This window comes from Oxyura jamaicensis, chromosome 1, assembly GCF_011077185.1.
Source record: "Oxyura jamaicensis isolate SHBP4307 breed ruddy duck chromosome 1, BPBGC_Ojam_1.0, whole genome shotgun sequence".
Lineage (NCBI taxonomy): Eukaryota > Metazoa > Chordata > Aves > Anseriformes > Anatidae > Oxyura > Oxyura jamaicensis.
The window spans coordinates 162,784,941-162,812,846 of NC_048893.1; the positions used below are offsets into that span (position 1 = coordinate 162,784,941).

A 27,906-nucleotide genomic window follows, 5' to 3' on the forward strand; every position below is an offset into this window, starting at 1 on the left:
CGCGCTGCGTTTTTTTTTTTTTTTTTTTTTTTTTTTTGCGCGGGGCTACGCGCCCCGCGCTGCCGCCTCCGCCGCCCCCCCCCCGCGCAACAAAGCCGCTTCTGCCGCCGGACCCTCAGCTGCTCGGTGCTCGGGTGGACGACAAGAGCGACAAGGACAAACCCGTCCGGAGCCTCCCGCTTTGGTCCGCTGCTGCCCCCGGCCCCCGTCGGGGCGGCCGCAAGGTGTGCGGGCAGCGCCCCGATCCCGACGGCTTCGGGGGAAGCCGGAGACTCCGGCGTTCCCCCCAAAGTGTGTTGACAAGCCACTGTTGGAAAGGGCTGGGAAAATTACATCTCGTCTCTGGTGGGGTGAAATATGAAACATGTAATCTAACGGTTCCTGAAGGGGGGGGGGGGGCTGGGACGGGGGGGGAAGGAAGAGGGACTTCTCTCCGTTTCCCTGCTCCGGGTTCCTGGTTGGATAATTTGGGTTAATACTAGTGAGTGAGCCTTTTGCTGCTTCAAAGGGTATTTCAAGTTGCCGGAGCTCCTCCCCTCCGCACCGTGTGACAACAACAACTCGTCCAGAGAGCGAGCGAGCGGCGAGCGGCGGCGGCAGCCTGCACTTCCCAGCTCATTTTCTCTCTGTCATTCCCCTCTCAATCTTTGATCAATGTACTTGCCAGAGAGAACCGAAGTCCTTCAAACCTCCTCCTTTTCACCTTCGTCTTTAACGTGGTGCTAGAGCAAGGACCACAAAAAGAAACTGCCCTCCCCCCTCCCCTCGGCCCCAGCCCCGCCGCCCGGAGCGGACTTCTCCTCCTCCTCCTCCTCCTCCGTCCCCACTTGCGGGACACTTTGTGCGTTTCTCTCTCTCACTCTGCCCCCTGCTCTCTCGCTCGCCGCAGCACCTGATCCGGGGTTATTCCCCTCTTCCTCTCCCCCCTCCTCCCTTCTCCTCTCTTTTCTTTTTTTTTTTATATTTTTTTATTTTTTTTTAAATTTTTCCCCTTTCCCCTGCGTGTGTGTGTGGGAACTTTCCCCCTCCCACTGCCCCCCTCCGCCGTATATGTGACCATGGCCGTACCGGCTGCTTTGATCCCTCCGACCCAGCTGGTCCCCCCTCAGCCTCCGGTCTCAACTTCTGCCGCCTGCACCACCACCACCACCACCTCCTCTTCGGCGGCGGCGGCCACCTCCTCTCCGTCTCCGTCCATCGCTCCCCCGCCGGCCGCTTCGGGGACAAACATATTCCGGCCGGAGCCCATCGCAGCGGCGGCGGCGGCGGCCACAGTCACCTCCTCCACCACCACCACCGGCGGCGGTAACGGCGGCGGCGGCGGCAGCCCCAGCCTGGGCACCGGTACCAGCAGCACCGGCAGCGGCAGCAGCAGCAGCAGCGGCAGCAGCACCTCCGCTCCCAATGCCAGCGCGGCCAGCGCGGCCAGCAGCCTGCCCGGCAAACCCGTGTACTCAACCCCGTCCCCGGTGGAGAACACCCCCCAGAATAACGAGTGCAAGATGGTGGATCTGAGGGGGGCCAAAGTGGCCTCCTTCACCGTGGAGGGCTGCGAGCTCATCTGCCTGCCCCAGGCTTTCGACCTCTTCCTGAAGCACTTGGTGGGGGGCTTGCACACGGTCTACACCAAGCTGAAGCGACTGGAGATCACGCCCGTGGTCTGCAACGTGGAGCAGGTCCGCATCCTGCGGGGACTGGGGGCCATCCAGCCTGGGGTCAACCGCTGCAAACTCATCTCTAGGAAGGATTTCGAGACCCTCTACAACGACTGCACCAACGCCAGGTAACCGCCGCAAGGCACACGCACACCCCAAGACACCCTCCTCGTCCCATTATCCCCCCCAACCGCCGCCCCCGTCCCACCCCCACGCCACCGCTCACTCGTGGGGGGGGGGGGGGGGGGAGGGCGTCCTGCGGCCCCATGTTGTCTGTTGTCGTCTCCCCCTTTTTTCCCCCATTCCCCCCGTGCCCTGGAACCCCACCGGCCTGCTCCGCACCCGGCCGCGCTGCTTCTTGGTGGGACGGGGAGAGAGAAGAAAAGGGTGTTTCTGCCCCCTTTCCTCCGCGCCGTGCAACTGTCGCCCTGTCATTGTCCCTTTCACCTCCCCCCCCCCCATTCTCTGCCCCCCCTCCCCCCCCGCCGGGAGCTGCGCAGGTTTACGCGGGGGGCGGAGGGGCCGCCGGGCCGTGCGGGGCCGGGAGAGGCGGCAGCAGGGCTCCCCAAAGTGTTTTCTGACGCGCCCCTTCCTCAAGTTCAGCCCTTTAAAACGCACAGCCCTGCGAGAAGGAGGCCTGAAGGGCGCACGGGGGTGCACGGGGAGCGGTCCTGGGTCCTCTGTGTGTGTGTGTGCGTGTATGGAAGGGGCGATCTTGGGTTTCGCATCAATCGTTGCCTTCCGGGGCACTTCCCCGGGCGGAGGGCCCTATCCGGGGGGGGAGAGGGGGGGGATGGAGGCCACTCGGCCATCAGCCGCTGTCACGCATCCCAAAGAGCACGTGCACTTTTGTATAGGGCTAGGGGGCAGTTGCCACATGGCGAGAGGGGAGGGAGAGGAGGGGAGAGGGCGGGAAGGCGCCGAGGAGGCGCTTTTTTTTTTTTTTTTGGCGGTCGGGCTGCCCTCCCCCCGGGGGGCTCGGGCCCCCCCGGAGCAGGTGCGAGCAGAGCCCGGCCCCCCGGAGCCGGCCGGGGATGGGGGCGGCGGGGGGGGGGGAGCAGGAGGCTTTTTTGGGAGGGGATTTGGGCAGGCTGAGTCGTGGCACCGCGCAGCGTGAGGCGGGTGGGGGGGCGCGCAGGTTACGCGCACGCCGCCGGGCTGCCCGGCCCTCGCACCCCGCGGGTCGGGGGGAGGAGGAGGAGGAAGAGGAGGAGGAGGGAAACTCCAAACTCGACAACGGCCGGGGAGAAGAAGGAGCTGGCGAAAGAGGAAATTCCTGCTGCGACAACTGCCTGCTTTGCAAGCAGGGTCTAAAGAGTGGGGCTGGTGTCTCGCCATCTGTAGGTTACAGGGTTTGGGGCGGCTCGATCAGGAAAAGGGGTCGCAGAACTGTTGTGACCCGGAGAGCTGAGCCTCCAGTTCGGGGGCTGGCGGTGGCTCCGGTTTAGGGGTGCTGGGAACTTCACACAGCAGGGAGGGCTCTCCAGTGAGGAGGCTGCAGACAGAGTCTCAATGCTACTTTCAGTATGTGCAAACAGGCAGACCCGGCTCGTTTCACTTTCGCATCGTCGGATTTCAAGGTGCAGCAACAGCCAGCACGTGGAGAAATAACCCCGTGTGATTCCGTGCTCGTTCCCTTTTCTAATGGCCGGGTGGGACATTTCCTTCTAACCCCCCTGACTGAGGGTAGCTGGGACTCCTTAGCATTGAGCCAGGGAGAGCAAAGCACTTACTCTGTTGCTAGGCTGATGGCTCAAGTTTCTGGTTTTCGGGGCAGCAGGACAGAACAGCCTGGAGTAACTTCCAAGCTCTGACATAAGTGTAACTGCATCGGTAACCCTGCGTTGTTTCATGTGGAAGCAACATGGATCTTAAGAGATGTCTCTGTGTGGCGTCTAACTTGTAACACCTGCAAGAGTTCAAGATTTGGTCCTTAAAACAAAGAGACACCAGTTCTAGTTTGCCATGGTCATATTGTGCGAGATGTAATTTCAACACATAACATAAAAAAATAGATCAGCTTTTTTTTTTTTTTTGGGGGGGGGGGGGGGGGGGGCGGGGGGGAATACAGGGACACCAATTTCTGGACTTGGCAAGGTTATGAAAGGGCTTGGCAGCCTGGTTGTAACACGGGTTGATCATGTCAACAGTACAAAATCAGCCGTATTTCAACTGTTTATGAGGTCTGCTGTGTTATAATACAGCACAGTAGAAATTACAGCAGTGGGTTCAGAAGTGGATAGGGTTTGACCCTTAAAAAGCGTAATTGTAGTAGATGTATTTATGCATCCATTAAGCAAATAACTTAATGGAAAGGATTTACAATAGGTATGCAAAATGTATTATTACAGTATAGACAAATAAAGCAAAGTGGGTCAGTGAGTTTTGGTCAAAATGGATGATACCATTGGAACATAAAATTGTATTTACTTTCAGGGTTTCCCCTCCGATACATTTCAGTCTGATTCTTTCCTCACAATTTAATTATTTTTAATTATATCTGGCTGTACAGTACTTACGTAGGATATTTTTGTCTACCTGGTCTAGTGATTTACGTGACCTTTCCAGACTCTCAGTTACTGCGTACTTTGGGTGATGTCTTTTTGTATCCTGGGTAGACACTTGCTGTTGAGATGGGAGCTGTAAGAGCCAACTCCGTTCTAGCGGCTAAATTGTTATAGTCATCAGATTCAAAAATTTCGAACCAGCAACTTATCACTGTTATATTTGTCTCATAATCAGCTGATGCACTTGAATACACTAATCCCTTTTTGGAAAGCTTCATCAAGGTTAATACGTTATTTAATCAAAAAAGGCATCCAAATAAAGCCATTACTTTGTTGTTCTTTAAATGGATTGAATCGTTAGTTGCCAGCTGCTGTGGAAATAATTTGTAATAACTTATTTCAAGATAGAAAAGTTTTAGATGTGTTTCACCAAAATGATGCATTTTAACTGTGATATTGCTATTTAAAAAAATCAATAAAACAAAAATCAATAAAACACCAAGGGATTTTCAATTGAATGCTTAATGTGGAGGTCTGTAAAGTGAATTGGTTTCTGTGTTTATTTGTGATACTACTAATAATAACATGATACTAAAGGACCTTTTTCTAAATTAGGCTTCTGCATCAGTTCACTGGAAAAATAGTCTTCCGTTATGGAAGATGACTTTTCTTTTCTGGTCATACTGACCTTTGCTTTTATTTTCCCCATAAAAAAGCATTGGTCACCAAACAGAAATCCAGGAAATAGCAAATTGTGCATTTAGCCTACATTATGATTAAACGGTTTGACATTAATGGGATGCTAGAAAGCCACATGCCAAACAAATAGGAGAAATGTAAAGGCAAAACGTGAAAAATATTTAAAGCTATTCGACCCCAGTCGAGTCAGATTTCTTGAATGTGTACGTGAAACAGAGTAGCGAACTGTTCACTGGATGTCACCTGCATAGGATTAATGACCTGGAAGCTATTGATCCCAGATTGTTCTGGTCTCTTGTGTTTCGAGTACTTGTTGTGGAATTTTTCCATGCTGGTCCCTTCCTGGAGTTTTCCCATATACTTAGACTGGCTTTGGATCATGCCCATTAAAAACTAAAAGCGTGCCTTCTTCTGACCTCCCTCCTGTGGCCAGGATATGTTAATCTTTGCTGACATTTGAAGATGGTTTGAATGAGTTCATTGACATTCATACTTAAATCAGAGAATTATTTGCACTGTTTGAAAGCTGTTTACAGATTTTGGAGAACAACCCAATTGACTTGAGTGCAGAAGGGAAAGATGCTGGACATAAAACAGTTCTTTCCAAAGCCTGGTTTACATTGACTGCAGTTACACAGTCTCTCTTTGCTAGATTCTGCTTCTCTCAAATTTTGTGGACCTGGCATGTGCTTGTTTGCTGAATACTGCACACTTCCAGAGTTTTTCTCCTGTTCGTATTAATTAAAGGAGTATCTCACCCAGATGGGCTAGTACAGATCATAGATGTTTTAAACAGGTCAGGAAGTGCAGCTGCAAATAATTTCAAATATATACTATCTGTGGTTTATATTGATGACCTCCCTTGCCGCAGATTAGTAAAATATAATCAGCAGAAATATGGTAGGTTTTACAAGCAAAGAAGACTTCTGGAAAGCCAGAGGATAAATTGTAGTAACTATAAAGAAGGAGTAAAAGCTTTGGAGGTGGCTTCTTCAGGCTTAAAAACCTGTAAAAGACTCCAGCCGCTTGCAATAACAGAACTTTAATACCCATCTCATGGCATTTATTTATTGGTAAATATTATAAATTAGAAGCTGAGATCTTTGGAGCATAATTACTACAACAGAACAGACTATTTATCCCGTTAATCTGATACTTAGTTGCTGGCAGTAGCCCAGTATCTGATACTTGAGGAAGGGAACATTTCTCCCCAGTGAATGTTAGCAGTCCGTTGTGCAACGCTGCGTGTGCTGTTCGTGTGCAGGGCTGGGAAGGGCTGGTGGTGATGGGCACAGAGAAATTTCTGGTTAATTCACTTTTTTTTTTTTTTTTTTTTTTTGTGAAGTATTTGATTAGCTCAAGTGCACTGTTTCGTTGTCAATTTTGCATCAGCGTTACTTAAGAGAACAAACTTTATGAAAGCACAGTGAAATATACTTGCCAGCAAATAGGTTTTCTATTTCCACAATCTCTCTCTACCTCTGCCCGAATACTAAGTTCACATTTAGGCCTCTGCTCCCTTTTTGGGGCTGCACGCTTAATGAGTGTGTGTGTGGGGGGGCCTCTTCAGCCTGTCCGGGGCGCATGTTTTCACTCTCCTGATGTCTGCTGAAGGGAAGAGTGCTGGTGAAAATGTTACCAGTGCAACTTATGCTGCTTGTTTGTTGAACTCGGCGAGCCTTCCTTTGCGCTCAGCACCAGCCCTCGCCGGCGGCAGGGGCGCGGACGGGCGCACCCGCGGAAAGTGCCCCCTGTTGGCAGCACCCGCACCCACAGCCGGCCTCTGGAGCTGCTGCTTCTCAGCAATTGATCAGCACGGCCAGAAGCAATGTCATTTACTCCTTGCGTGCCTAAGATTTTGCAGTCTGGAGTGTATTCTGAATGTTGGTTGCAAATGGTAATGCTTGTTTGACTGCCTTTTAGGATTTCTTCTGTTTTCTCTTGCTAGATTATTCCGTGCAGCTGGTTTTACCCATCACTGTGATTCATCATCTGAAGTGAATTGCATGTGAAGCACACAATTCTCATACACTATATTGAATTTGAATATTTTCCTTTTGGACTACATCATAGATATATTAAATTATTGCTGTAATCTCTGCTGGCCTGGTACAGGTAAATCTCTTTCAGCCTGTCTAGTATCACCACTTCATGAAAGAGCTTTATGAGTTCAGTTGTAAAAATACATCTCTGGCTACAGGATAGTACAGTGAGTGAGTACTCAGAAACTGACTTTTCTCAAAATTGTATGAACCAGCAAACCAAGGGTCCAAAACAACTGCAAAGTCTGTCTGTTTTTAAGAAAAAGGACTAGATTTAGATCCCCTTTGTTCTTTTATAAGTTAAATATGTTTTGTTTTAAAAACAACATTTGGGGCATCTGCTTTGCATTATAAGTTAATGCCATTTGTTGTTTTAAAATAGTTATTAACCTTTTGCAAATTATGTACTGCATATGAACAGTAATTTTTTCAATAATCTTTAAATGTGCATACTGTAACAGCGCCATAATGTGGACTGGCATAATATGAGATGGCAGTAAATTTTTAGTTGCTTAAATATGTATTTAAATGGTAGAGCTGAAAAGTCATCTGCAAAAAGCTATTACGATCCAGAGTTAATTCATATATAGATAATTTCTCCAGTGTGCATTAAGGAAGAATTTTTCTTTTTTCCATTATCACTTAAATTATTTTCAAATATCCTGAAGCATAAACCAAAATCTTTGTATTTAAAATCAAGGTATGTCTGTGACTTGAAGTGATAAAATCCGGTTTGCTTCAAGAAGTAACTTTACCCTTAACTCACTATGTTCTGCTTATTTATCTGATACAGTGCTCAGCTGGGGACATCTTGTAACAACTGCTGATGTTTCATTTCTTAAGCAGTGCAGAATATTGAAGTGTAATCTATTAAATATGGATTTTTTTTATCATTAACTGTGAATTCTATGATACCATGTTTTAAAACATTACTTTTTTTGTTTGTTTGTTTTGTTAGTGGAACAAAAAGAAAAAGAGTAGTAGTGTGTTTTCCACAGCATAAAGTGCAAAAATACTGTCACTGAATTTCATGAGAGTAAGGATCAGTTTTGAGCATACAATTAAGTCTCTATTTCAAAATTTTTACTCAAAACCACAGATAGTGATAAGCTGCAAAACTACTCTGGGGAAGGATAACTTTGTAAATATTGTATACTTATATTTTCTCCTGTGAATTTCCTCTGGTCTCTTCAGACTAAAAGGATTCTTGAGTGGCAGTTCAGGATACGCTCACCAACACTAATGAAAGTGCCTGTAAGTGTTGTGATTGAGGAAATGGATCACAAACTGTATTTCAATTCATATTGCTTTAAATGATGTTTTGTGATAATTACATTTACAGTCAACATTTTTCTGCAGCAGGTGTGTATATACAATACCATTTGCAGAACCGAATGGAGAGATACTGTAAATCGCATGTATCTGAGCAATTCATTAAGAACAAAATAGAAACTTTCTAAACAGTCACAGATGGTTTTTTAATATTCTTACTGTTCATGATTTTGATTTAATAAAGCTGGCTAAAGTTTTTATTGTTACCCATGTGAGCAATACTTACGTAACTTTCTGTTCATTTTTCCTTTTAAGGGTACCCTGTTGATTGCAAAAACTAGTTTACGGTAGATATTTTCATTGCATCCTGTATAATTTGCATCTTCCTTGTGAAGAAGAAACTTATTTAAGTATGAAAAAAGAAATATATATATATTGTTGTTACAAATATCAAACAGTGAGATTTCATGTCTTTTGAATGTCTAAAGTTATCTATAGTTCAGAAACAGGTGTAATGAAAATTTCCTGGTTCACCATGTCACATTAGCTAGATGTTCTTTTACGTTCAGATAAGAGCATCTTATAATAAAAAAAAATTATGCATCCTTAGACTTTATAGAATTATTCTCTAAAGCAGCCAAATGCCTAAATTCTGCTTTGTTCCCTTTGATCTAAAATAAGCTAGGAATCAAGCTAGGCTTTCAAACTAGTTTTCTTATTCACTTATTTAGTTATGACTTTAGTTATGACTTTAGGTAATACTAAAAATACTGAGAAAAACACCTTAACTATTAGACATGTGTTTTTATTGTTTAATGTATGTTTAAAATGTATGACTAACTGAGGGCCGTACATAGGTTTGCAAATAGACTACCTTGCTGACAACTTAAAATAATAGAGATACGTAGTGGAGTTGAATGGGGCTGGGGAGAAAGGGGAAGGAAGGAGTAAGTGGGGCTGTTGCAAAAATTTGAGCGTAATTGACATGCCCATGTTTATTGCATTACAACGTCAAGATTCAAGTTCTTAACTGAATAATGTTCATGTTAGAGCACTTGTTAATAATGTTGTACTGAGAACATGTAATAGGCATTTTAGATTTGGCCAAAAAAGCTGTTGATCAGAACATGTCTCAGAATATGCTTGTATATACAAATTGTTGTATGATAGAAATTATTTTTAAAATCTTTTACTTTTGGGAAATGCTTTGATTTTTCATCTTACATAAAAGAATTGCAAGGGATCAAAAAGAAATTAGCAGTGAGAAGTAAACTTTAAAGGGAACAGGCAATATATATTTGATTAGTATTTAATTACATATTTTGTAACTTTGATTTCATGTTGTTCTGATACTTACTAATGACTTAGGTTTTTTTTTTAATGGTGGAACTAGATCATGATTTTTACTTATAGGTCAAAAAAAATAGTTCTCAGATTATAGGTACTGCATTTTAAAGAGATGTATTAGCAATGGATTACATTTGTATCTGATAAACCTAGGCAGGGTTTATTAATAGTTTTAGTGTTCTTGAAAAGACATTACTAAAACTTTCTTTTTTTTTTTTTAAGTGTAGTCAAAATATGAACGTAATGTTTATTATATGTTTATATTTATACTGCTGTTATCTGTCTTCATGAAGTACACAATGTTTCCAGTCTCCTGGTCTGCTGTAAAAAACCTTTCTATATTGGAGAAGGTCACCTGTAGGACTTATCTATTTACGTTAAAACAAAAATGCTGCGGTTTTAAAACATATGTTTATCTTTGAGAATGTGGATAGTCCTGTTGCTTTCAATGGCCTACATATATCTTTTAAAGCAAGGAAATGTTAATATATTTGGAAGTTTTTCTGTGAAAGAATCAATTCATATATTTGGTAGAAAGCTCTCTTACTATATACTGTCTTACATTTGCACAGACAATTTGAAAGCATAAAAAATGCTTTAGATTTAGTGTCCTGTAAATTACACTTGTTGTATAGAATAGTAAAATGGAGATTCATTTTGCATTTTTAAACATTTTTTATGAGTATTGAATTCTTTTGTATTAAATAACGTTAGGAAATCAGGGTGATGTCTTGGTATGAATGAGTACAAGAAATTTGTATCAGTATAAGTGTCAGAACCATGGCTTTATAACCCCTGCTGGGATTTTTTGTATTCATTTTTGTAGAACAGAAAAAGCCTATCTCATTTTAAGGGGATGGGCACTTAGAGATGTGTGCCTATGGCTGTCACTTTTAATGTTTTAGTTCTTATAGTCACTGATAGTTTTAATGGGAAGGAAATTAAACCATTTTCCAATTGCTTTCAGTTTCCTTAAATTTCTGCTTAAAACAACAACAAAAAGATGGGGTGGGTGAGTACAAGTGGAATTAAGCATATAGTAAACTGATACAAATGAAAAGTCATGGGTTCTCACTGCCATTTATTTATTTATTTATTTTCCCTCTTGTTAGAACACTTGCTACAGTTTAGATTATATGTAGGACTTCATTTTTGCTGATGATATGTAGGACTTTATTATTTCTCTGCATCTGTATTTACCAGTCAAGACTGATACTACCATGACACTGCTGCAAATTTATATGTATATTGTTCTAATTCAAAGAAGGACTAGTTCTCTCCTCTCCCTCTCCCTTTCCTTCTCTGTCTCCCTCTCCCTCTCCCTCTCCCTCTTTCCCATCATAGCTTTTAATAGGTCTGATTAAAATAAAAACACAGAATATTAAGAAATTATTTTTTCTTATACTATCGTCTATTATAGATGGTTTATGATTCTACCGATTCTCTTCAAAATTACATTGATACTAAAATATGATGTTAAAAACAAAGATAGTAGTAGAAAATGAAGCTCCTATTACAATAATTTACAATTTAAAGTCTAGCTGTGTAAAAAGAACATTTTTGAGAAACTATGAGGAAAATGCGTTAGAAATACTAATTTATCATCACATAGCTGTTTCAGGAGCATGTATCAAATTGTTATTTAAAGGAGTCATAACATTTCCTATACGGGTCATTGGTGAGGTGTTTAGTAGAGATGTTTGGGTATAGCCACAGCTGTTGGATTGGCTTGATGCCACCTCAAGGTCCAACAGGTGGGATGTAGCTGAGAATTAATAACTTTTCATAGATTTTTCCTTTCAGACCTTCTGTAGCATCATCTCAGGGGAGTGGCGGAAAAGGTGGAATTTGTCTTCAGCAGAAGCCCAGCTCCATACTATGTAGATCTCAGATTTACACATGCTGGGAGAGCCATTTGCTTAAAGACCCTGAATTTCTTGTCTGCTACCCGTCCTCTTGCATCTGCAGTTATAAGCTCCCCCAGTGTCTGTCCCTGTGGGGGAGGTTCCTGTGGAGGTCAGTCTGTCTGTGGGCTGAGGTGGGGCAGTCCTTTGTGTCTACTGTTCTTTGGTGTGTGTGTGGACTTAGAGGCATACATTTAGATGTGGAGCTGACCAAGAAACCCTTTTACATAGGCTGGGGAAGTCTTAATAGAGCTGGAAGGACCATAGTCCTTACAGGGTGATTTGTGTTGCTCAGCTGCATGGTCAAAATCAACCCAGTATCATACTAGCCTCAGGTTTGGACTCTAGTACACATTGCATGGGACATAATGTTGAACACAATGATCTGAGGTTGTTACTTAAGCAGTAGAATCTCCCTAGCATTTAGGTCTGCTGCTGAGGCTTTGCTGTTGTGGGTCTACCAAGTACATGTTTTGTCTTTCCCAGTGACCCCTTAGGTGATCTTGTCTTGTGGCATCTCATTTTACATATTTTATTAGTGAAGGTAGAATAATACAGTTATATCGTGAGAGGTAATAAAATAATAATTATGAAATGCTTTGTGAAACATCCACGCATTCACAAATATTCCAAAGTATGACTACATGTGTAAAACATTTAAACATTGAAGGAGAAAGATGTTGTCAGTTAAAACTATTGGCACAATTATGTGATAAGGTCGCCTGTTCTTTTACTTGGTGTGCCAGTTGCTGAAAGAAAGATATTTATTTTTAGAGATGAAAAAAGCAAGCATTTTCATCAGCTTAAATGAAAAGAACCAACTAGTTGTAAATATTGTTTTGTGGAATCTTGTTTCACCCATGCAAGTGTTTTTATTTATGGAAGGTGTGCTGTAATCAGGATGGATATATCTTTCCAGCTCAACTAATCGTTTCCTTTCACAATACCAGAATGCATGAGGATTTGAACTTGTAGCCAGGAAAAAGTGCTGCCATGCTTCAAATTGCCAAAAGACCTCAAGGGACAGAAACTTGACCTGGTTTTATGAAACCATAGAATTACATTTATACAAGTTACCCCATGGGAAAGAAATGAACTGATAACAATTCTTTTCCAAATACTGGGGCCTTATGGGTCACATTTGAATTCTTCCCTACACCCACTTTTCTACTAAATTTTTCTATGGACATTTTTAGAAACTTACTTTACATTAGGTATGGGTCATGTGCCAAATATTTAACAGTTCAGTGTTCTAATTCTTTAAAATGTCTAATAGTTTCTCAATATAATTAAGCTGCAAAAAGTTTGAATTATAGACTTTGTTCAGTGCGGGCTAATTCCTCAGTGAGCTCTCCTCTGGCTTTAGTAACTTAAGCTTTGTTTTCCTGCATGTGAATTGCAAAGTCCCAGTGGCTATAGTCAGTATGTGTTTTATAGATAAGAGATTGACTGTGCAGCTGGATGATTGAGCTGCTCATCTGGGACTTGGGACAGGGTGGCTCAAGGTTCAAAAAGGCTTACCCAGTGAGATGATTTACAGCAAGACAACTTCCTCCAAACTACCCCTTGGTCAAAATGACCCTCAGTCAAATTAAACATTTCAGATATGAAAAATCTGTGTTCAGGCCTCCTCTATGAATCAATCAAGGTAACAAGTAGGTGTTACCATGGCCTTTCAGTACTTTGGTGTGAGCTAGAAGTCTAGATACTCTAAGCTGGGTGAGTGCTTACCCCACCCTGTGATACGGTACTTAAGGTGTCTATCTGCCAGTGTAGCACCAGTTTTGAGTACACAGATTGAGCTGAAACAGTGAGCCCCTAAGGACAGGGAAAGGATCCTTAATACTTCTGAATATGTATGCTTGAACTATATGCTTATACGGTTACATCAAAATTAGAATTAGCTTGCATTTTGATTTATTTAACAAACTGAGTGCTCTGTTCAGCTAAAGTTTGCCTCGGCAATTACTATCCCACAGAGGCTCTACAAACCTTACAGGCTCCACTTCCACATTCTCATGGAAACTATTTCCTATTCTCAGGCAATCTTCCCCATCCTCGAAAGATACTTTCAGTACTGAAATTGGCATTAAATGCCTGCATAAGTCTACCTATTTCTAGTGAATGACTGACATATTTGGATACTATTCATCTAGTATAGATTGCTTTTTTTTTTTTCTTTATACACCATCTTAACACTTTAGATCGACTAAACAGTTCAGCTGATGATCCCTAACTCTTTACTTTCTATCTCTCAATGTAGACATGGCAGAATAGCCTTTTGTTTGGAAATACTGCTCCCACTTTCACCTAATCCTGAGTTTTTAGTCATTCCTGGATTTAGCGAAAAGGATCAGAAGAGGAGAAATGGAATAGGAGTGTATCACATCAAGTAAGATGGTATTTGTTTACTAGATTTGTTTGCTTTTCCCACTGGTGAATTTTCCGGAACAATTTGTATTAAGCTATTCATTACTTTGCTGGTCTGGGTATCCAGGCTGTTTCTTGAGGCATCATATGACTATTATTCACATCCTTTGCTTCACTTGACTGGCGGAGTGAAGGGCAGGTCTTCTAAATGGTAATTACTTATCACCATTATGTATTTATTATAAATGTGTACATAATGTCCTTTTCTAATTCACCTCGAAGAAGTACTCATATTGATCCATAAGCTATTTAAAAAAAAAAAAAATCTTTCTCTAAGTCAGCCTTTTGCTTTCAGGGATTCAGCTTTTGTTGATGTCATTAACAGGTTTTACTATCAGCAGCTTAATGCTGATATCCAGAGTGGGTAGAGGGGGATCATTTTTTTTTTTTTTTTTTTTTTCAAAGACATAGAGACGGTAATATTTCTAAATTATTTTTAATAGAAGATAGGGGTTCAGTTGCATTCTGGAGGTTAAGTATTTTTCTTCAGTACTTTACTTGGTTATTCCTTTGTAGTTCTGTTGTTTGTAAGCTATGTAAAAGATACATTAATTATACTGTATCTAAAATAAATTTAGATCAGACTAGGCTAAGGCTTTTGAGTTACAAATAAAGTTTTTCATCTGCATTAAAGGCTTTCTGATTTCCATGGTAAGTAAGGGAAATCTTTAAGATCAACTATAGTAGCAATGAATGCTTCACTGTGATTGAAATGTTTGTCTTAAATTTTCTTTGCATCTAAACTAGAGAGGAAAAAATTCTTTGTTATCTGTTGAATCATAAAACAACAACTCAAAATGAAGGAAAAAATTCAGATCTGTGGATTCTGAAGTCCCTTTCTCCTTCCTCTCCATCTTCTCCTCACACAGCAATCTGGATTTTGAAGAAATTAAAGATAAGTACAATCATGGAAATTCCATTTTATTAGGCATTGTGAAAACTTTAAAATACAGAGGATTCTTGGCCTAGGAAGCAGAGTTGCTAACCCCAACAGTAGCAGCAGGGACAAGGTCCCTGAGGCTGTAGGGCAAGGAACATGCTGAAGAGTAACAAAGTGAAGAGACAAAAGTAAAAGGATGTTTGACAGCATATTAAAGAAAATTTGCCCATTGTTACTATTACACAGCCTTATAAATCTACATGCGTATGATCAAATTTTCATTCTTTGGATTACAGGTGTTTCTTTTCTCTTTGCTCAGTGAGACTGTGTTTAGAGTAGTGTCTGGGAAAGCAAGCAAGAAGAAAAGTGCTTTGCTTTGGTGTTTGATGTGGGACTGAGATTGTTGCAGCAGAGATGCTGGTTTGCAATTAGGTATTTGTGTTTTTATTATATAACTGAAAGAATGGATTACCTCCATCTCCTTTTATCACGTCTTTTCTATTGTAGATAAGTAGAGATAAAGATATGTAGATAAAAAGTTACTATAAAACACAACTGAGTTTTGCTGATTCTTTCTCCACTGAACACTAGCATGCACATACCAGGCATCGATTGTGCCTCAGCACAGCCTCAGCAAAGAAATAGTGAGACATATTTGTTTCAGAAATTTAGTCATATTCAGGAGTTCTCACTTGTGTCTTATATATTTCTGAGTTTACTTCTGAGGAATATAGCAGAAATTACCATTCTTCTTTGTATTTTTACTTATCACATGCACAGCAATGAATGTAGTTACCATGAAATTGGGTTGCTCATAAAAGTCTTAATCCTGCAAGCAGGAAGAAAACTTTGGCTTCCGTAAGGAGTCCTGTTGACTATAGCATCTCAGTTAGACAATTTAGATAAAATTATGCATGTTCTTAAACATTGTCAGTATTGGCACCCACATGGCATACCTAGCAGATTTTTCATATGCAGGAGGAGTTTCATAGATATCAGCAACCAAGTGTGGGAGTGATCAAAGAGCATTGTTTATAATCAAATGTAAGTTATGGGTTTATAAAACAATTTGTAGATGCTTTGATGCATGTGAAATTTACTGACATGAATAATCTCACTGATTTAAATGAGAGCATTCAGGTGACTAAAACAAGTCAAACACGGGAATGTTTAGAAGATGGTGACCTTCAAAATGAACAATCAGCTTTCCAAGTATTCAAAAGATAGTTATTGTAACTTAAACCCAAGAGTTTCTGTTTGAATGTTGAAATAGCTAAGAACATATTTAGGCAACACACCTGCAAAATCATAATACATTTTAATGACACTGAACAACTGTTCCCCAACTTCCTTTTTTTTTCAGGGGCTGGGGGGGGGAAGTGGGGGAAGGGGAAGGAAGGAGGGTGAGAGAGGGACGATGACAGTGAGGCTGTTTGTTTTTCACGAAAGTTGTTTGTGGTTTCAGGTACTCATGGGAAATCTCTTGATCAGATTCACATCTGTTCCTGTCAAAGTGGGTGCTAAGATACCGGTCACCCAGCAACCATGTCCAAGAGGGAATTGGGCCGATAATAACTTCAAAAAGGAATGACAGATGCTAGATTAGGATGAAAGACAAAACGCATGAAAAATGAGCTTGTTAGAATAAAAAAAATTGTTCAAGCACCTTCATGCAAATTAAATGAATATTGAACATTTGCATGCAGTAATTTCTAGTTTTTCTGTTGATTGAGAAGAAATAAAGATGGTACATATAAAATCATAAATGTATTTTTTTCATTCAATTAACATACAAAGCAGTATCTTTCTTCTAAAAATGAGATTAGCCACCTGGGTGCTTGGCTGTATCCCACATATGTCACAACATTTTTGTAATGAGTGTGCTTCTGTTGAAGGAACACCTTATCTAATTCTTTGTAGCAAAACAAACAAGGAAACAACCTTATATTAATTTTAAAGTACCTTAGGTTAATGTGGTCCTGTTTCTTTCTGCTCTGGTTTTCAGAGCTGAATTATTTCCTGCTGTCCTTGAATTCAATCGGTTTAATGTGCATTAATAAAAGATCACATAAGATGAGTTCAGACTAAACGCTACGGTTTCCTATTGATTGGTCAAACAATACGTTTTTAAGACACAGTGTCAGAGTGACAAGATTTATTTATTTATTTATTTTTACCATGCCTATGTATTAAGAAAATTTAAATAATCTAATAATTTTATTATTGAAACATTCACATTAACGATCAGAATTTTGAAAAGAATGATATAATGTTCCGATTGAGAAAGAATTCTGTGTCTTGGTTTAGCAATGTCTAATGTGGTCACGTACAGAAATTGATTTTCTTCAGAAATTAATTAATTTTTCATATCGCCCTAAGCTGCAGTTAAAAAGAGTGCATACTTGTCTGTTTTTTCCAGAAATATTGCCTAATCATATTAATACCATTGCCCCAAGGATGAAAAGATAATTGTACAAATGCATTTGGAAATATGTATCACTGAGTATTTATGATTAAATTATGCAAATGACCCAGCTCTCATCCTTTCCAGACCCAGATTGTCTAATTAGGATTGATATGCTGAATAGATGTTCCAGAATTTGAATACAAGCATGTCCAAAGAGCAGAAAATTGGAAATGACAAGGCTGAAATGCTAAGAAAAGTGTCTTTGCCTTTTATACTTTACTAATGTGGTGTTAGCAGTTGCAGTTTTTTCCTTTGGCTATATTGTGTGACTCATGTGTCCTACAAGAAATAAATCAGGAGAGAAAAATCAACTTTCATAAATAGCATTACCTTATTTTTCTGTAAAAATCTGCTAATCATTCCTCTCCACTTTAAAACTTTGTATTCTTGATGTTAAAATAATGATGTATTCCCCACAAATTACTTCTTCATTTGGAGCAACTGCTGTTTTTCGCTTGTTTCCAGCTGCTGGTGCTAGATATTTAACTTGTAAGCATCTCATATATTCAGATGAGATTTACGCACCTAACATTTTTACATTTTTAGGTGGTTGTTTCTTTTTTTTTTTTTTTTTTTTCTTCTTACTTATTTGAATTCACAACCCCTGTTAATTTTTTTTTTAAGAAGAGAACTGATGTCTCATTAAGCTACTTTATGGGCATTCTGAGTTAGAATAATAGCTATCCAGAAGTCTACAGTGTTTAAATCCTTCTTCTTCAGTGAGCAGTTTGCTCATTTATTGCTCTTATGAAGCTGGGAGAAAAGTCTGGTGAGTAGGAAGGAGGAGTACTGAACTGTCAGTACTTCAGCCATTGTTAGCAGCGGGAGTCACTCCGTCTGAACTCTGCTGGCTCCTGCTTCCCATCTGCAGGATGATGGATTGCTATGTTTAATACATTTCAGCTTTTGTCTGTCATAGTGTGGATAGACAGCACTATCAATGATTTCAACACTGATTAGAGCACTGGTTTTAGCCATTGCTATTGGCCAGGCACCTCCCAGGAATGTTTGATGTGGTAAGTCATTGGCACCCTTGCTATGCAAATGAATAATAGCTCAGCTAACTATAGACTGGTTTCAAGCACCTACAAAAGACTGCTGGGAATTACTAAACCCATATAGCCACTCTGAGTTGAGACAAGCCTGAGAACGCTTTGGTACCAAATGTAACTACTCACCCAGAGTAGTCCCCAGCCCAGAGATAAACGGCTTGTGCTTTTAATAGCCCCAGCACAGGCTCTGTTTGCAGCACTGCGTTCCAGGGGGTGTGATGTCAGCAGCGCTCTACCCATCTGCACTTAAGTGTTTTGCTACTGGTGATATGGTAGGAGTGCAAGGGTTGTGCTGAAGCAATAAGATATGACATGACATGTGTCGTACAAGGATTTGCTCAGCCGTGGGTGCTTTGTGATTCACAAGTCCACGGGCTGAATGATTTCAACCACCAGAGAAGTCGCTGTATACCAACACAACATATGCCCTGGAGTATCTTCTAATAATTATAAAAATGGTGCAGTGGCCCCAGAAATTAAAAAAAAAAATCATAGGCATCATTTCAGAGAAGGGGATAATACATACATTTTCATCATTTGCATATTCATTTTGCACTCCGAATAAATTATTATTACAGTCTGATGTGTGAAACTTAGTATTGTATTGGAAACAAATAATTATGCTTTCTAGAGCATATAACACTAGCTTTCAAAGATGCTTGACCCAGTTTTCTTGATTTGGACCACTGCCCACCATGACAGGCCATGCTGAGGATAACTTTCACTTCATTTTGAACTGTGGGAGGAAGGGAAGTTAAATCGAGAGATACTAATCATCTTTGATTTATCTTTGTTAGTAGAGATTTTAATTTACAGAGCTGGCATAATAAGGATGAGCAACTAATAAAAAACAGTAATAACAAAAGTGGAGAAAAAGTCAGTTATAATTTATTTATTTGATTTTTTTTTTTTTATTCCTACTCACTTTATATTCATTCTGTGATTCTATCCATTTTTACAGTTCTTTAATTTGGCTGTGGCATTATTTGCTTTTTAAATTTTTCTTCACCTTTGGTTCAACTTCCATGGTTCTTGTAGGCAATGATTTGTAATTTCTCAGATGTGCTTGCATGAAATCTAAGCTCCACAGCATAGCCATGGATGCCATTTTTATTCCTTTTTAAGATGATCCAGACAGTGGCAATGCTCACAGGGAGGAATGTGCATGCTAATTAAAAGCTTGAGTTTACCTTTCAAAAAATGTTGGCAATTTGCCTGGGAGAAAGTTCTGTCTTCAGTCACCATTTTTAATCTACTTGGCTGCTTGGAGTTATCTTCACTTTAAGAGTTTTAAAAGTTGCCTGGATGTTTAAGTAGGTTCTTTGACATCATTCTTAAGAGCTTACTTGCCATATATGATGATTGGAGGATCCAAGGGCTTTGCAGAAAGGAGTATCAGTAATAAGAAGGACACAATCTTGACATTACAGCTGCCAGCTTTTCTATATTTACTTTCCTTTCGTAAGCAATGGCTACACAGTGGTGAAACAAAAACTTAAGGAATACTTACAAATGAAATAAAACTAAAAAATAAATATTCCTGACTTACTACAATTTTAATATTTTTTTTCTCTGTTAAAGTAATTACATTTTGCTAGAGGTACTGAAAGGACCTGTTCTAGTGACACCGGCACAGATTAATAGCTGGAGTATTCATACATGCCCAGTGAGGAAATAATGGTAAATAGAAAATTAATGAAAAACAAGTACTAAATAAATCCATATATTAGTAGATGATGTATTAATAAATGTATCATATAAATATGATAGGTAAAGGAATCAGATAAACTGGTCTTTACTCAGATAAACAATCTCTGTTGTTTATTGTCTTTCTGTAGAAGTAAGGTTGTGCTTTTACAGTCTTTTTTGATAGCAGTGCTGGTTTGGAGAATTTTGTTCCTCTTCTGCTTCTTACAGGCACATGATCACATTCCTGTACAGCTATGCTTCTACAACTTTGTGACCATTTTCTGCACATGATCAAGTCTAGGTTAAAAGTGCTCACTACTTACACCCTCTCCCCCACTTTTTACACTATTATTTTTATTAACCCTGATCTTTTGGGGAACACAGTTCACCACATGCTTTCATGAGCAGTTGTGCTGTTTTAGCTGAACGGGCAACAATGACAGAAATGAGTAATGGTGGGAGGGAGGGAACTATGCCTTCATGTTTATGTATGATAGTCCTGCATGCCATGAAATTGTCCTGCAGCCTAACTACAGCATCATGATTGTAGCCCTGGAAATTAACTACTGATTACACAACAGTTTTAACACTATATTTAAAAGGAGAAAACAGGAGTGGGATCAGCGCTAATGAAGGGAGATGTAAAATCTTTAAAAGAAAAATGCATGAATGCAGTGAAAGCCATGTTCCTTTCTCTTGGAAATCTGCTTTACTAAGTCTTGCCACATTGGTCTGCTGTTTATTGTAGAACAAATGTGGTCGGTCTCTGGGGTACAGCATGATTTTGGCCTTTGGATACTCACCCTAGCCATGTTCTGATTGCTTGTAAAGATAAGGCTTGGGTGTGCACCATCTTCCATGCCCTGGTCATCTGTCTTGTACACAGAGGAAGCCCAGTTGTTCCAATACATCCCCTGGCCTGTGGGAAGCAGTGCCAAGAGAAGGAACCCTGCAATTTAGGCAAAACCAGAGAAGAGTCTGATGACTGAGCAAGGTGGAGAGAAAACCCAAAAGTATTCCGCATGTTTTGGACTGCCATCACTCACACACCTCTTGTGTTCTTTGGGGATTTTTTTCCTTCTCTACCTCCATCATAGTGGAGTATACATTAATATAGAGAACATTGCCTGTAGCAGTGCAGGCACTGACAGCATCACTCAGACCTCTGGGTTCTGATAAGGTACCAAACTACTGACAGCTATTTTAATTGCAAGTGCTTACTTTGCAGGAGCGCTGCTCAGTGATAATGGTGAGGGAAGTATTCATCTACCTGTAAGAAGACCTAGACTATGACAATCTTTATGTGTCTCACAAGCTATCTAGACTACATTAGTGTGAACTTCTTTAAGAACATTCCTATTCTATTATTACTTAGAACACGGTTATTTAGAGCAGAAAGTCTGTTGTTTTTGTTTTAAACACCAGTTGATTTCTTCGGCAGTTTTTTTGCAGACATGCTGGAAAAAAAACATCTGAAGCTACCAAATCCTCGGCTACACAGGACCAGTGGGAAACTTCAAATTTCCCTGGGTAGGCATGATTTTAGCAAAACTTCCTCTGCTCAGAATGGTCTGACTTCACTGTAAAGTGGGCTCCACTGTGCTAATCCTTTTGGAATGCAGCAATTATCACCTACCATATAGGTGTTAAGTGCTGAATTTCAAAGGGATTATCACTTTCCTCCTTTAGTGGCTAAGTAAGAAGAGAAAAGTTGTTAGTACTTCTAAAGGGGAGGAAAGAAGAAAAAAGAAATCTCTCGTTTTCTTTCTGTGGTCTCCTTCAATCTGGCAAAAGATAAGCAAGCTGGGTTTTGCTACAGCTAGTTACTTTGGGTTTGATCTTTAAGAATTATAAAGGCATTTATTTCCCATCCCCCTGAAGTACCATCATTTCTGAAAAGAGGTAAATAAAACAGCCGTTCAGAATGAACACTGGAAGTTCTGTAGGTGGACAAAATTATATAGGAAAACCAAAGTTCTTTGTATCTTTATAGTATGTTTTCATCAGCAATCAGGAGGCTTTCATCAAGTTAAGTACATAATAGTACTTCAACAATTTGTAGTTTTTCCAGTCTAAAAATGTAATTGATGGTTTTATTGATGTTGCAGACAGAGCAGTAGAAATTATCCTGACTATTTTTATGCATATTCTCTTTCCAAGTACATTTTCTTAAACTGACATATAAGTATTTTGTTCTTTCACTAGCACTATCTACAATACAGATACGTGGTTGTTGGATAAGGTGGGATCAGCGTCCTTGAATTCTTGTGTTGTAGGTATTCTTTTTGTTTGTTTGTTTGTTTTAGAATTGGAGTTTAGTCTGCTCAAGCTTTGTCAAAGGCTTAGGGCCATATAAGAGCCAAAACCAGCAGCAGGCATGCCTCTGTCCATATCTCCTGTGTCATATACACTGATCCTCTCTCCTTAGTGCTGGCACCTAGGCATTTTTTTTCTGGGTTCCACTTTCTTCTTCATCTCATGGCATTGAAATGTCCTAGCTGCCATTATGGGTTCATTCAGCATAGGTATCTTTTTCTTCTGAAGTGTATTCAGTTTTTAGATCTGGTATTCCTTTTTTTTTTTTTTTTTTTTTAAAGTTATGAGTGTTAAAAAAAGCGGGGGAGGGGGGAAGGTTGGGAGGGGAGGGTAAATTGATTGCATAGGGATGAATGTGTGCATTTAAGTGTATCGCTGAGGTATACTCTTAATACAAAAGGCAGAGGATTAGTTGCCTGGCACAATCAGCATCTCTGAGTCTTTGCCTGTTCAGACTACTTTTCTTTAGAAAAAAGTTAGAATTGACAGCCAAGTCTCCAGAGTTTGGTAGTTTGCTGATGTGAACTAAATGGGGAGAACTTTTAGAGAGAGGGCATTCACATTTGTAGAAGAATTTAAGATGCTGTAAGGGATAGAAGTTGTTAGTAGTGGAGTTTTGTGGGCAGAGAGGACTGCCTTGTGAAGTCTTTTGTGAGGTTGCAAAATAAACAAAAGGGGCTAGAAAAGAGAGTAGAAAGAAGAAAGTAGCATTTGGAACTGAATTGATGATGCTGAATATTGGGGAAGGGATGTAGAATATCAGATTGTAAAACTAATCAGATTGTAATAGACTTCTAGTCTATTACTTTTATGTACACTGTCACTTTATTGAGATGAAGAATGGTAACTTCTGTCAGAAATGTTTGGTCTAGAGCTGGCTTTCTTGGAGCTAAGAATTTTCAAAATTTTTGTGCTGGAAAATGGGTTAAAAGACATTGCAGTTTCTTCACATTCAAATAACAGAAGTTCATGAACTGCAGAATTAAGTTGCATCACAGTGTTTAGCTAGCGGTTTTCCAGTGATTGCCTCAGAACATTTCAATAAATGTTGAATTTTTTCTTCTATTAAATAAATAGCATACATAGTGCTCAAAATACAAGATACTATACTAGTATACCTTGGTGCTGGTAGGATTATTTCCTATTATAAAAATGTGTAAGATACATGCAATTCATTTTATGAAGAGAAGACAAAAAATTGTATTTTAGTTCTAAAGCTGACAATGTTTTCTTAGGAATAACCATCTTCTCATTAACTGTAAAACAATTTGGTGGAAGAACATATTCTGCTAAACTTAGGAGGTTGTAAAAATGAGTATTCTTAATTTTTAATGAATTTCTGAAATATTAATTCATTTAGTCAATTTTTGATGGTAGTAATATTTTGTAGGCAATTTTGAACCGTAAGAGCTTAACTGCTTAACTTTCTGTATCAAGATAATAATATATACCACCAAATGACCACTGTGAATAGAAGGTACTTTGTGTTGTTGGAAGTAATGTTTGTCTAATGTGCATGCAAAGAACTCAGTATTTATGTAGATAAGTGGCTCATTGCCAAGAGTCACGGAATCATAAAGGTTGGAAAAGAGTCATTGTAAAACACATGCTTATTTCAGGAAGTCAGGAGCACACTGCCATTATAGGGTATCTTATTATTTGTCTTGTGAATTCTGTCATTTTCCGTAATTTGAGTTCATCATAATTTGCGTAAATCTTGTATGGAATTCTATGCTGGAGAAGTAAGTTTACAACTCCTGGATTTAAAAATAAAAAAAATACAATTAAAGGGTCTTTTAAAGCAGCACTTTTTTGCCATTTGTTTTGCTGCCTCTTTAGTGTAATGATCCCAATAGCAAAGAACTACAGCTCCTTCTTTGTCAGCAGGATTTATGATAATGTCTTGCCGTTTTTTGTAAGTTATGTAACACACACTACTCCTCCTTTGTTATATGGTGAAATTTAGTAGGTTGTTTTAATAGTTTGATTGATTTTTTTTTTTCCCTTTGGCATTTGTCTACAATGAAATCTAGTGTCTGAAATTTACTAGGAGGAGCAATCAAGAGGAGTGTCTTTTGTTTGAATTTCTGAAGATGTCAGGAGATTTAGGAATATTTGTGATAAGTCTTTTGTTTTGTGAAGGATAGAATTGGGTATGCAATGCTGTGTGAAAAGTGTTGAGCATTGCTCTATCTTTTAAAATCATCAGCACATTTCTTAACAGGAGCAACTGCTGGTCTTTCATATGTTGCTGAATATTCAGCGGCACTTAGTGGTTCCTTTTTATTGTTGTTGAAAAAGTAATAATGTTTTAAACACTCTGCTACACTGGACACCTAGAATAAAGATTGCTTTGATTATTTTTATAAAGTGAAATTGGGGGCAATGCCAAGATGGCCACAGAATTGAGACCAGATTTTACGTTACTGTCTGGAACAGATAGTTTCTTTACAAAGACACCATTTTTAACCATTTTCTAAAGCACTCAGCACTCGTTGTACAGTGATAATTTTGAGAGTAAAAGAATTAGCAGATAGAATCTTTACTTTTTAAGGTTTTTAACTGAAGTGTTAAAGTTTATTTTTTCATAACTCTTTGGGGTAGACAGGAAAGAGTCAACCAAAAATGGCTGAACAATTCATGTTCCATTTTGCAAGGTATCTTTGCCCTGCCTATATAGGCTAGGACAAAGTTTACATGTTTTTAGGATATTTTATAGATTTTTTTCTGACATCATTTTGATTGCTTGCTTAGGTATGGACAACATGACTCTGATTACGGGATAGTATTTTTGAAAAATAAGCCATTAAGTCTGTAACTGCTATGTGTACACTTTCCTGGGATTTCATGGATGTAACTGAGATGGATGTAACTGAGAAGTCTATGTCTGACTTTTCTAGCTTTACTTTTCTGACAGGTAAAAATTAAGACACTACCTGCAAAACTGCTCTTTAGAAGCTTTCACAGAAAAACTATTCTTATCTGTTAATTTCAACATATCCTGTCAGACACCTTGACCATTCTACGTGTAGGTTAATCAGTAAGTGAAAATATTAAATATGTTAATAAAAAGTCCAAATATTGGACTTCTGGACTGTAGACGTTATCAAAAATTTTACTGCCTTGCAAAGTTACATTTTTCTCTTTGAAAAATGAATTGTGTTTACTGATTTAGCATTTGCTGTGGCTTGGAAGCAAAGACCTCAGCTGAAAGTTTGGAGATCTGACCTTTGACTTTTGAGTTGGACTGCATAAAAATAACTGTTGAGCTGTTATAACCTATATTTCATTACAAAAGTTCTTTAGTTTGTTGCTGTTGTTTTAACTTACAGTACATCTAGGAAACCCTTTAAACTCTTTCTGTATACACATACAGAAGACACATACACAGGGAAGGAGATTTAAGTCACTGAAGTGATCGTTGTTATCTTGTTATCGTTGTTATCTTTCATCACTGCCGCTTTTATTATGATTATTACTTTATTATCAATGTTCTGAGATGATGATTCATACTTTGGAACAGTGACTTTTATAACATATTTGTGACTAATGACTAAATAGTAAAGAATACATTTTCTTTCCCTCTGTTTCTCCTCAAGACATTCTGTTTTCTGTTCAGTTTTTGGTCTTTGTATTGGTCTTTGAAATGATTCTTAGGATCATGAGGACCATCATATTCTCAAGATTTATCAGATCTCTACATAAATGGAACTAAGATAATGTGATAAAAGTAATTCTGTACTTGGTTTTGGCACAAGCAGCATGCTCAGACATATGTGGAAACCTGTAACAGATGAATGGAGGGGTATGGGTGATAGAGGTAGAAATTATGTATATGGGGTATTTAGATTAAGTCTTTTGAATATCATGTTCCAGTAACAGAAGATGCATAAAATATCAGTATGAACAGATTTTCAGTTTCTAAGCTTCATGTATGTTTTAGTGTATAGTGTATGAATGCAGAAGCTTCTTTGCTGACTATTCTGCATTGAACTAATATACTCAAAGTCCTACAAGGTTAATTTTGTTTGTTTGTTTTTCTTATCTGAGATGGCAAACAAAGTGTCAGAACTGAAAACTGTAATAATTGAAGTTATTTCAGATTTCAGGTCACATAATGGCTTTGGCTGTATTTGTGGCCAACTGTTGAATACGTTGAAATGTTATAAAAATGATAAACAATAAATCTGTGCTACAATTTAGTAAATACTTCTTTAGTTTCATGATTGTACTCAGAAATCTGGATAATATTTTGACTGCTATTTTAAATGCAATTTTTTTTTAACCACTACAGATCTGTGCCCACAGACCTGTTAATGAAACTGTAATCAAATTCTTTTTATTTTCAGCATAATTATATTGTATTGTAGTTACTGCTCTGGAAAGTTCTCATATTTGCAAGTCAGTTTCCAGAAGAATAGATTCATGTTTAAATGAGCTTGTATTTGAGGTTTCTACTAGTTGCAAAGAATTTTATTAGAGTTGTGTCTGTAGTAGCTATCTTTTATAAGACTTTGAAATGCTTTTGTCTTATCAAGTGCCATTCTCTGCAATCCTTTAAGCCATTTGAAATGGAGCATGCGGTTTAGATCAGCTAAGATGAATTTCCTTAGATAATTCAGTGTTCCTGTGAATCTTAAAATATTACGCACTCTGCCTTTTGTGGTTCTTTCACCATTTTTTTTCTCAAGATTATCAGAACAGAAATAATTGCTTCCATCCATTCTTAAAGATGTTGGAGTTCAAATATTGAAGCAGTTCAAAAGAGAATTTATGTATGCACATGTGTAATCATTAATACCAAAATATTCCCCTTAAAAGTTTAGAGAGGATCTCCAAATTTTTTCCTGCATGTTAATTCAGATCATTGGAAATGCAAAATAAAATAGGACAATTCATTTTCCAAAGTAAAGATAATTTTCCCTAATAAGGTTCTAAACTATGAAAAATTTTAATCGATAATTTCTAGAACATTTACTGTACTTTTTTTTTTTTTTTTTTGTACAAATATTGGATTTAATCTCTCTCTTCCGCTTTATGCCTTTTTCCACAATATAGCAATATGCTAAAATCACTATAACTCTTCCTTTATGGAGGCTGGCTTATTTAGGGCAAGTTGTACATAGCTGCATGTTATACTTGATTATACAGAGTAGCATGTAGGAAAAGTCACTTTAGTGTAATATTCGCTTTGAAGGTACAGTAAAGGCACATACTGCATTTCTAAATATTTCCACAAACTGTTTCAATATTTCAAATTCCACTAGTTCAGTTTTCTAATTTTGTTTCTGTATATGCATCTTGTCATAGACAACAACCTATCAGTGTGACTTTTTCACCAACTTTAAAAAGCTAGCTCAGTTCTCTTGCTTGGGCTATTTCATAATTTTCTAATTATTCATTACTCTCTATTCTACACAATTTTTTGGAGATGATATTCTTTTTAAGAAACCAGTGAAATGACTTTGAAGATGAAACTACAAACAGGGCAGTGGATGTTCTGCATTCATGAAAAGCACTGAGACTCACTTGTGAGTGAACAAGTCAGGAAAGAAATGTTGAGGCTTTTACACAACCTTAGACTTTTAATGCCAGGAGAAATATGTGTGTGTGTGTGTGTGTGTGTGTGTGTGTGTGTGTGTGTGT

At 39.0% G+C, this 27,906-nt stretch overlaps 1 protein-coding gene across 8 annotated transcripts in view; it reads left to right on the top strand.

The window, feature by feature from the left end:
• Positions 1–486: 486 nt before the first annotated feature.
• Positions 487–27,906, top strand: part of DACH1 (dachshund family transcription factor 1) — a 386,987-nt gene continuing 359,567 nt past the window's right edge. For 4 of the 8 annotated variants that reach the window (XM_035320813.1, XM_035320794.1, XM_035320822.1 and 1 more), the window contains exon 1: positions 487–1,783. In XM_035320813.1, the coding sequence (XP_035176704.1) occupies positions 1,059–1,783 (725 nt within the window). In that variant the 5' untranslated portion in view covers positions 487–1,058. The remainder of the gene's footprint in view (positions 1,784–27,906) is intronic. The other 4 variants (XM_035320834.1, XM_035320850.1, XM_035320842.1 and 1 more) reach the window with 2 other exon arrangements.